The 11,349-nt window shown below is 36.9% G+C and overlaps 1 protein-coding gene and 1 pseudogene across 2 annotated transcripts; one reads left to right on the plus strand and one right to left on the minus strand.

Moving 5' to 3' along the window:
* Positions 1 to 587: 587 nt before the first annotated feature.
* LOC140772266 (transcription factor bHLH93-like) lies at positions 588 to 2,292 on the plus strand. Of its 2 annotated transcripts, XM_073114254.1 has the most exons (4): positions 603 to 1,397; positions 1,475 to 1,642; positions 1,711 to 1,878; positions 2,011 to 2,292. In XM_073114254.1, the coding sequence occupies exons 1-4, from the start codon at positions 906 to 908 to the stop codon at positions 2,095 to 2,097; spliced, it is 915 nt and encodes a 304-aa protein (XP_072970355.1). In that variant the 5' UTR covers positions 603 to 905; the 3' UTR covers positions 2,098 to 2,292. The 2 variants fall into 2 exon arrangements, with proteins under 2 accessions (XP_072970363.1, XP_072970355.1); XM_073114262.1 differs by lacking the exon at positions 1,711 to 1,878 and having other exon boundaries at positions 588 to 1,397.
* Positions 2,293 to 3,592: 1,300 nt separating this feature from the next.
* On the minus strand, positions 3,593 to 5,276 carry LOC140773562 (ammonium transporter 2 member 3-like; annotated as a pseudogene).
* Between the last annotated feature and the right edge of the window lie 6,073 nt (positions 5,277 to 11,349).

Below are 11,349 nucleotides of genomic sequence, written 5' to 3' on the forward strand. Positions count from 1 at the left end.
ATTTAGATTTGTCTAGATACATTGTTTGAATGCAATCCAGCATATTGATAACGTATACTTGACGTCTATAATTGTATTTGTTTGGTCTTGTATGATGTAAGTGGGTGTGATCAGAATCCTTAAATGTACTGCATCGCAGATTTCTCGATGCTTCTGAAAATATATCTAAACCAATCGCAATCGATCGACCCAATCCCTTTCTACCCTCCCAACCAAATTCAGATTTTTTCGTCCACACTGAATTAGGCGCTTGCTACTCAGGTGAGGGTTCTATGTAGGCCCGCCAATTTAAGTTAGTTCATGCACATCGTCAAATATACGTTAACACATTCAACGACATTGCGTCTGTAAAAATAGGGCGGTCACGATCAAAATCGTCGTTTATGTTGGATGGGCATCCCGAGGTGAGCTCATGCCGACCCGTCCGGGTCAGTCCTCATGGAATCCGAGTCGGTTCCTATCCACCCTCTCTCCCAACCCACCACACTTGTAGGTCAAACCTTTCACGGCATCCCTTCTTTAAACTGTAGAATCGACAGTTTTTTTCGTGAGGAAGAGTCGACCCAAGAGAGTGAGAGAGAGGAGAGAGGAGAGAGGAGAGAGGAGAGAGAGAGAGAGAGAGAGAGAGAGAGGAGAGAGAGGAGAGAGAGGAGAGAGAGATTCCATTCCAACTTTATGCTCCATGTTGGGATGAGTACAACTTTGCTCAATATAAAACATATAGCATTTATTAGAGAGAATAATTGTTCCTCTAAAGGTTTGCATATATATAATTCCCAAGGTTGGTGAAGCCTCTTCTACTTCACAAGCCCCCCCGCCCTCTCTCTCTCTCTCTCTCTCTCTCTCTCTCTCTCTCTCTCTCTCTCTCTCTCTGAGTAGGAAGTTGGGTGTCAAGAACCCCCGAGATGGACCTTGACGAGCATGGCTTCTTGGAGGAGCTTCTTGCGCTCCGGAGGGAGACTTTTGAGGCATTCCCCACCGCCATGGGGGAGTTGTTCTCCAACGAGGCGGCCTTGGATTGCTGCTTCCAAGAGAACCCAAGTGCGGCTTTCCCGAGTTTTGGGCCGCAAGACGGCATCCCCGTGCACGGGGAGCCGAATTTCGATTGCTTGAGCGAGGTCTACTGCCCGTTGGGAGATGGGTCTTCGTACGGCGAGCTCGGTTTGGCTCACGGCGACAATAGGAGCGTGACAGGGGAGGAAAAGGCGCTGTGCAAGATGGAGATGGGTCAATCCGTGGATGCTTCCATGGACTTCAGGGTGGGTGTTTGTGCGGAGAGGAAGAAGAAGAAAATCGAAGGGATGCCGTCCAAGAATCTAATGGCGGAGAGGAGGAGGAGGAAGAGGCTCAACGATCGGCTATCGATGCTGAGATCTGTTGTTCCTAAGATTAGCAAGGTAATGTGGCATGACCCATCTCTCATTTCTGCGCAAAGATTGCAACTTTATGTGCTAATAGTAACGTAGATGGGCAGATGGACAGGACTTCGATTCTCGGGGACACCATCGATTACATGAAGGAGCTCTTGGAGAGGATTAAAAGCTTGCAAGAAGAGATTGATGAAGGGTCAGAGCAAGCCAATCTATTGAGCATCTTTAAGGAGTTGAATTCGAGTGAGATGCTGGTCAGGAACTCTCCTAAGGTAAACAGCTAGTCTCATCCTTGGATCTCCTAGAAAACCCAATTAATCCATGGATTCAAATTTGCTAGTTTGATGTCGAGAGAAGAGATAGAGACACTAGGATAGAGATTTGCTGCGCCGCAAAGCCAGGATTGCTTCTATCAACAGTTAGTACTCTGGAAGCTCTGGGACTTGAGATCCAGCAGTGTGTTGTGAGTTGTTTCAATGACTTTGGGATGCAAGCTTCTTGCTCTGAGGTAAAAAAAATAAAATAAAATAAAAACTAAATAAAAAATAAAAGATAGATAAATCTTTGTTCATTTCAAAAGTATAGATGCTCTCGAATCAATTCATATCTATCATTTTGGTCTATTCCTTTCTTGATTTAGGACATGGAGCACAGTGCAGTGATGAGCTCTGAGGAGATAAAGCAAGCACTCTTCAGGAATGCAGGCTATGGAGGGAGGTGTTTGTAGAGATGAATCCAACTGGGGTAGAAGCAAGCTTCAGAAGCTTAGAGTTTATAGATGAATAAGTTGTAAGATTTGCTTGCAGCTTCCTTTCTCCAATATTGGGTTGTAATCTCTATAACTATTGTGGGGGCAAAAAAAAAAAAAATGAATGTAACTAACAAGTACTCCTTATGTTAGAGTGTTTGATTTGACTATTAATTCTCATTCTCAAGTGGAGACTAGCTCATATTTCTATCAATTATATTGATGGAGATGTCTAATGTCTTGCAACACTTACACTTGCCTAAGTGGGGACTAACCAAGACTTTGAAGCTTCCCTCTACTTTCTTGCCTAAATTTTCTAAGCTTAATTCAAGATTCAGGCCATCAAGGATCTGGGAAGTATTGTCTTATTCATTGGCCCTTTGGTAAAAGCTTGTAGGGGACCAGCCCTAAATCCATATTTCACTCATTAGAGGATGATCCAGGCTATCTTTGACCCTTTAATCTTTATTTATTTATCCTAATTAAGCCGGCAAAGTAGAGTTGGCCATTTGTATTGTTCCTTATTATATTAAAAATGGCATCTCTTAGTGTGATGGTAGCTTGTGTTATTAGCGACTATCATGTGTTAGAACATTCGTTTATTATCTGAAATTTTCTACATTGATCCTAAGCCCTAATGTCGGCACTCTACTTTAAGATTAATATTGCCCTCATATATCATCGCCAGGTAATGTATATCATATCTTTTAAAATATTTCTTAGTTAATATGGATAGATAAAAATTATTTCTATAATAAAACTAAATTAGGGTTAGATGAGGTTTAAACCGATGACCTCTCGAAAACTACATATTGTAATATAATTTGTTGATCTACAATCTTGAATTATTAGGTAACGGGTGAGCAATATATATCATATGTTTAACATAGAAAATTGTCATTACCAAGTCCTTTTGCATAATTAAGCCACCAAAATTGATCACAAATGATCATCATTTGTTTGGAATGAAGGAGAAGAAGGATAGCTTGTGTACTAAAGCTCATGTAACATTGTTAGAATCTACAACATGGGCCGGGCCGGGCCGAAAGGCTTCCAATTTGAATTTTGATAAAAACCCTAATCCTGGCCTTGTCATAAGAAATGAAGCTACAAAAAAAATTATATTGTTGGAATAATATGTAGAGTTAAACCCTCATATTTGCTATACCTCGAGCTAAGTTTAATTTAACAAACACCTCAAATAATAGAACTGGGATATTTCCTTCATTTCAAATGATATTTTTATATTTTCTTAAATTACTCTTATTTTCACTCTTCTAATATGATCTTTGAGGTTAAGCAAACAATAGTGTGACTAGTAAAAAATACATCCTTTACACAGATCCATCCATAAACTGTAAAATTTCATCATGTTTGGGGCTGTTTGCACTAAAAATTCCTTAAGTTATAGTAACAGCAAGATTCCAAGTCTTACTATTATTTAAGACTTAAAAAGGAGTGCAAATGCCGCCCTTCAGACTTGCTCAACGATCAACTCATCCACCGGGCTTTCTCCACCGGCACTGCCATCGAAACAAACATTAGGAAACCTCGGCACTTTACTCCAACTCACACGACTCGTCCCCTCCCCATCGCCCCACAGAGCATACGCCTCCTCCCCATGCGCCGCATCGTCTCCCACCTTGAGATCCTCCTCTCCCATCCTGAGAGGAACAAGTCGTCTCACAGCGACGCATATGGCACTCGTCACCACTGCGTTCCATGCAGCTATGAACGCAGCTCCGAGTAGTTGAACTCCGAATTGCTTCAGGCCTCTCATGAGGTAATCTCTGTGCGAGCCATAGAGCAAGCCGTGGGCGAACTGGTCCTTGCCGTAGAAGCGATAGACGAGGCGGGGGTGCGCGAGGAGGCCGACGAGGAGGCCCCCGAGGGTTCCGGCCACCGCGTGCGTGTGGAAGACGCCTAAGGTGTCGTCGACGGTTTGGAAGAAGGGCAGGCGCTTGTGGAGGACCATCATCGTGTACCATGGCAGGGAGCCGGACATGACTCCCATTAGCATTGCAGCCCAGGATTCCACGATCCCTGCGCATATATGTATTAATCAACGAAAATTTCTTTTTGAGGGAGAGATGAAATAATCCAGTTAGCTTGAGCCCTGCTCCATGACCGATTGTGTTTGGGCTCAAATTTAATTTCAAATAAACGTTCTCATTCAGTTCTGGTTGGATAAGACTCAAAGTAAAAATGTACCATTTATATTTTATAGGTCAAGATCTAAAACGCCAGCATGCCATTTGCAGAAAGAACCCTACTATTATTAGCCATTTGATTACCACTTGGGAGTTGAAAAGAGTGCAATGCGGCATGCAGACCTGCGGCGGGGGTGATGCAGACGAGGCCGGTGATCATGCCCTGGACGGCCCCGGTGACGGAGCTCTTGCGGTGGACGAGCATGTCGAGGGAGAGCCAGACGAAGAGGCTCGTGGCGGTGCAGAGGTGGGTGTTGAGCACGGCCAGGGAGGCGATGCCGTCGGCGGAGTCGGGAGCGCCGCCGTTGAACCCGCTCTACCCGAGCCAGAGGAGCCCGGCGCCGCCGAGCATGTGGATGATGTTGTTCGGAGGGAAGTGCTGCCTATCATGGGCTATCCGAGGACCGACCTAACCGATGATCATCCAATATGGCAAATATATTAGAGAAATTTTCATTTCACACCTTACATTATGTGTTTATATTACGATTTAAGCCCTGCGTACGTACTCAAGGGTTTTAAGGATGTAAATAATAATAATAAAGACAAAGATGGGAGTGCTTTTGCTAAATTTCTGCACTTCTTGGAAAGGGGTCATACCCAATAAGCGGCGGTAAACCCAGCCATCCCGGACGACAAGTGGATCACATAACCCCCGGCGAAATCCAACAACCCGCACCGGTACAAGAACCCGCCGCCCCAAATCGTGAACGCGCCAATCGTGTACGAGCACGTCAGCCACAAGGGGACGAACAGCATCCACGCGTAGAAGTTCATCCGGCCCAGCACCGAGCCGGCCAGCAGTATCACCGTGATGGCGGCGAACATGAACTGGAAAATCCCGTAGGTGGCATTCGGGAAGAGCCCAACCTCACTGAAATCCAACTGGTAGTCTTGGTCCAGTAACAGGCCGGGTCGGCCCATTAAGGGGTTCCAAGGGGATCCAAAAAAATAAATTAATTATTTGGTTGATTATATTTTATAATGCTGTATTTGTTAAGCACATGTTTTGAATATTTACAGTAAAAAGCCCTTTAATTTTTCTAATTGGTAAGCCCATCAAATTATAGTTTCGAGTATTTCTTTTATTGATTTAGTCTTAATAAATCTCAAAAAGATTGTCATATTCTAATAACGTTACACGACACCTATGTAATACATATGCATCGACTATGCAAAATATACAGTCTAATTTTTTTTAAAAAAGTGTATCAAGATTCAAAAAAAAAAAAAAATCACGCATCACTTATGTAATTTATATGCATTATATATACAAAAGGTATATTTTAATTTAAAAAAATATCATGCATCACCTATGTAATATATATGCATCGTCTATGCAAAATATACGCTGTAATTTTCAACGATATGCGTATCGAGATTTCAAAAAAATGTTACGCATCACCTATGTAATTATATACACATTAATATGCAAAATGTATGCTCTAATTTTTAATAATGTGAATATCGAGATTAAAAGGGTAAATTAGTCTAAATCAGTAAAAAAAAAAAAAAAGCTTGAACTTGTAATTCAATAAATAGGGGGGCTCTTTCTGCCAATTAGAAAACTAAAAGGCTTTTTGCTGCAAATTACCCCACATGTTTGGTTTGTTGTATTTTATAATAATGTATTTGGTAAAAAACTATTTGATTGTTGTATTTTATAATATTATTTTGATATTATAATTATAAGTATTTGATTATATTTCTTAGAACAAAAAAACTGTAATTATATTCTCAACTAAAAGAAAATTAAATTTTAGTTAAAATGAGAGAAGATGGATATGTCGAATTAGGCTAGATGCAGGCTTTTTGGCATCCATTTGATCCATCAAATGAGTGCAAAAAAACTGCATATGAGTCAAACCAGTTGTTTAAAATACAATTTCTTTTTAATTTGATATACTAAACTAAATAATAGTCTTAAGTGTGTGATTTGCAATGGGCAAGACCCTTGTGCAATATATTAGCATGCATCCAACAATGAGTAGATTAGCTCGTAGTGTCCACATTCAATGAACAATTAGTAGAGTGCAATTTTTATTCCACTTTATCCAATTAAGTTTATTAGACATACAATCGAATACATGTCAACGCATTATATTTCATGCAAATAATTTAAGTCAGAAAAATAGATACGTTAACACGCATATGATGATGTCTACATTCAATGAACCAATAGTAAAATACAATATGTGTTCAGACTTCATCCAATCAAATTGGTCTAGATAGACTGTCACATATGTGTCAATGCATTCTTCATATCATGCAAACAACTTAGATATTTTTAAAAAAAATACATATGTTAACATGTATCTGGCCATGATAGAACAACTACTCTCGTTAGTGTCCAAGTTCAATGAACCACCAGTAAAGTGAAACTTTCATCTAGCCGCACCTAATCAAGTTGGTCCAAACAGACTGTTAGATACATTTCAATGCATTCTACGTATCATGCAAAGAACTTGAATAAAAACAACCCCCTTTACTAATAATGCATTAGATACTCCAAACATAGCATGCTCTAATTAATCCGCATACTCGTGTCTACATTACATGAACCATACATACACTTTCTAACCTACAATATTTTTAACCTTCTTGCGTTTTATGTTGTAAGGACGTGGTTAAGGTGGTGAGAACTTTTAAACCCTAGCGTTGATCAGCTTGCAATTGACCGTTAGATGTCATGTTAGACAAATTTAAAGCAATTTGACAACAAATCTAGAGCTGTTACATAACCTTGGTTTTGAAAAATCTTGCAAAAGATGCTTCAATTTTAATCTCCATTGTTTCCTTTGCATTGGAGAAGACATAAACAACTTAGATTCCAAAGATTTTATAATTTAAAGGATATGAATTTGTGCCCTCAACACCATGCCACATTTGTGATATTTTTAATATAAGAACTACTAAACCATGCACTACATATCATCTTGCACCTTTTCCTTTAAATATTCAAGTTCTAGTACTACTAGTATGTCCACATTCAATGAATCAACTTCTCAACGTAGTTCATCGAAAGCGTCCGCATATTTGCACACAAAATCTAAATAAATAGATCTCTCTTTTATTATTGTCTCACTATTGCTGTCCTTCATTTTTTAAAAATGCTTTGGATAAGATTCTTTAATTATTCTAATAGTACTTCTATTATTTTTTATATAGTAAAAGAGAAAAAAATGTACATAAAATAATAGCGATCTGGTTATATATTATCTCACAAAGTAAAATAAAAATTATTAAAATTTTCCTACAAATGAGATATATTCTTTAAAGAAAAAAAAAAACTAAGTAGAAGATTTCATTTTCACATATTATCCAGGAGATAAAATATATCATTAGTGTGAGCAAGATATTCTTTAATTTATATACAGATACTAACTATCTTTCTATGATTTAATCACTATTTAACATCGGAATGATCCAATGTTGAAAGTTTTTAATGATATTAATGCAGCAAGGGTAACAATTAATAGATGTGTAGATAATTTACTCCATATAGAACTAGAAATGGCATACTAATTCACCCTATATAAAACATAATCTATAGATTAATATATCTCTGAATCATATTTATGTAGAGAGAGAGAGAGAGAGTTATACTAGGGATTAAAGTTTCCCGTGACAAAGGTCTCTAAGCAAGATTAGACTTATTCTAATCCACTTAGCATAGATGTATAGTTTGATATGAAAGTGAGGATAATCTAATCATTTTATAATTCACCAATCTTACATTTATAATACCCATAAATTAATATCAAACGTAAACTATAATTTATCCCTGAGCTGGTGATGCCGACATCTGCATGCTTCTCTCTCTCTATATATATGTACGAATTGACTTTTAAATAGTTCATTAAAGAATAGTTAACTAGTAAAGAGTATTCTCAAAATATTCTTATCTCCTCTCTCTGTTGACTTTTAAATATTTCATAAAGAATTAGCATTGTTAACTAGTAAAGAGTATTCTCAAAATATCCTTATTTTTTTTCTTCATATTGTTTAAATATGAGAATAAAAGTAGTTGGCACGCAAGATTGACCGGCGGCCGACCGTCAACGGTCCGGATTTTTTCAACCTATCATCCACTCCGATTGCCACGTCGACCAAAGTTGGATCTCCATGATCTTCAAATATATTTTTTAAATCAGATCAGATATACTGAGAATATCTCTCAAATCCTATACGACTCGTTCAAAACTCAACAATAAAATGATATTTTAATTAGTAATGTACGTTAAAAAATAAACTCCAAAATAAGAAAGAAAACGATATTTTTCTCTAATTTGGTAAGAGTCCGGAGCTGGGATAGAATAAGATAATGTCGGTGGCGGAATAAGTCATCGTATTCGTACCGCGAATAAGTCCTCCACTGGGTGAAACTGCGGCGAGTTACCCGCGTTAATGATCCAGGTTGGCACGCCACGCCACGCCGCGTCGCGTCTCGTAGCCTTGTCGACTCTTCGCGGCCTAGAAGGGCCATTCTGGACCTATACGTCCTGGCCACGTGGCGGATAAGCAGCTCGGATAAGATTCGTAGCAGAATTAAAAAGCCACGTCCAACTTGGATAGCAATATCTATCCCTAGAATAATATGAAGATGACGGAAGTGCATCAATCATCACATTTATTTATTCGGGTCTTTATTCCACGTGCACGTTTATCCTCGTGGATAGAACTATTTAGTAATAACTTTAAATTGATGTGTACGACCTGAATTATTACTACTTCTTATTCGCTTACACTGACTTCGAACGACTTATCCTGCGGTCTTTTTCTTTCAAAATAAAAAATAAAAAATAAACTTATCCTGCAGTACGGATCAGACAAAAAAAGGGACACAAATATTGCAAACAAGAATAAAAATATTTTTAATGAAATTTTATTCAGTGGTTAACATTGGAGAAATATCTATGTGAAAAATATAAGAGCTTTAAGAGGTATTTATATAAATATCAACTTTTGAAGGGTACAAGTGAAAAAAATCCAAAAAAGAATACAAACTCTTAAAATCAATAAATATGCTACCTTTTGACTTGTAAAAATGGCATTGAACAAAAAATTAATACTAAATCCTACTAACTTTTCTTTGCAATTTTCTTTCATTATCTGCTCTTAGACTAATTAATCTCATATATTAGTACTAGCTGAGAGTTAATTTGATATGGATCGGTATTCCGATGGTCGAGATATTTGATTTCCTACTAAAATGTTGGCAGTTCTACTCATCTCGATAGCGATTTATATAGTTTAATTGAGATAGTACCATAAATTCTTACTATACTGGGAAACATACAATCTAAATCTATGTGCTTAGGCTAAAATTCAGATTGCCTCTTCGAGTTTACGATTAATGCTAATTCTAACGTATATGCAACTGTCTTGAGAGACAATAATTTTAACATAAAATAATTAAATATCTCTTTTTTAATTTGCAACAGCTAATTATAATTTCTTTTAAGCTGCGGATCTTCTATCTTATGCTTATTTCATCTTACTCTTTCTCATCTTTATATTTTAAGGAAATTTATATATAACACCTTATTTCTTTTAATAAACAAAATTATGGTTTATATAATATATTTTCATTGCTTACAAATCGAACCTTATAATTTAGCGAGTATATAGATAAAACATCATATGTTAAATATAAATTAACACCGTAAGAATATTCTATTAAATAGATATATTTTATTCCTAAAATAATTAAAATAACTGTAGTATAACTTAGTCGAGAGTAATTTCATAATATTTTTGATATAATTAACTTAATCCAAATATTTGGTTAAATTTAACTAATAAATCTAATTGGTAGGGTATTTTCTATATATGTTTATTAAATTATAAGACTCAATTTATAAATAGTAAAAATATAAGACGCAAATCATAATGTTGTTAAAAATAAAAGCTGAATTTTTGGAGGAAAAATCTAACTATTGTAGGTAGCTTTCCAACGGCAAATATTTGATGCAGAAATATATCTAACCAGGCCTCATGGAAAGTAGGTTAGTCATGTCTCCATTCTAAGGTCATACAACACTAAGTCCAATCAAAGGGCATATTCCATATATTCCCATCGTCATAGCAGTGCAATCTTCCGAACTTCCATTCACAGAAATAATAATAATAATAATAAACCGAGTAAGCTGTGATCCAAAGCTGCAAAATTATAAAACTCGATGCGAGATCTAGTTTTGCATCACCAACCCGAATAAAATATTAATTGCCAATTAGCGTTGTGTTGTACTCCTTATCCCCTTAACGGCTACCAAAACGTCGCCATTCTAAAGTCATGCACTCCAACTCAAAATTCCGTTCCTCCCTCCTCTGACTGTAATTTTCCAGTCCACGTGTTTTTGCTCTTCTTCCAAGTCTTTAGCACGTTTACCACTTGCCACTTGCATACCTGCCCCTCCAACTTTATTTATTTATTTATTTTTTACTTCATTGCCACTTTCATTATATTTTTTGCATTTCAACCCTTGGATTTGGTGTTATATCTGCGAAACAAAGTCGTGGATATATTTTGTACCCCCTTTTTTCTTCAGTGAAACTAAGATTCAAATAGATTTATAATCTATTTGAATGAACAAAGAGACTTGCCATAATGTTGGAAGAGAAGGAGTCGTCGCTTTCAGTACCTGAATTTAGGATGACATGAAAAGGAGTATCTTTAAATGATAAGTATGAAAGCAGAGGGAAGTGTTGGCTGATTTGGATCTGACTGTGTATATGAATGCAGTCAATTGGATAAGAATTTGGAAGAGTTAAAAGAAGGACAACTTGGGCAACTATTTGCTATAAGTATTATTATTTCTACTATTTAAGATTTTGGGTGAATTGATTAATTGATTAGAGACATCTCGTAAATAGTGTATGTCCTTATAGGTAGATATATATATATATATATATGCCATATGAATTGCTTTCTCTTCTAATTATTAGGGAAGTTTTCAAATAACACCCTATAGTTTCAAGATTTCTTTTTGACATTGTCTTCTCCGAGAATTTTATATTG

Source organism: Typha angustifolia, chromosome 2, assembly GCF_048772165.1.
Source record: "Typha angustifolia cultivar Huaian chromosome 2, ASM4877216v1, whole genome shotgun sequence".
Classification (NCBI taxonomy): domain Eukaryota; kingdom Viridiplantae; phylum Streptophyta; class Magnoliopsida; order Poales; family Typhaceae; genus Typha; species Typha angustifolia.

Bases quoted from the DNA above. Each gene is read 5' to 3' on its own strand.
- LOC140772266 (XM_073114254.1), top strand. From the start codon at position 906: ATGGACCTTGACGAGCATGGCTTCTTGGAGGAGCTTCTTGCGCTCCGG. The intron at 1,398-1,474 runs GTAATGTGGCAT...GTAGATGGGCAG, and splicing joins TTGTTCCTAAGATTAGCAAG to ATGGACAGGACTTCGATTCT. The intron at 1,643-1,710 runs GTAAACAGCTAG...CAAATTTGCTAG, and splicing joins TGGTCAGGAACTCTCCTAAG to TTTGATGTCGAGAGAAGAGA.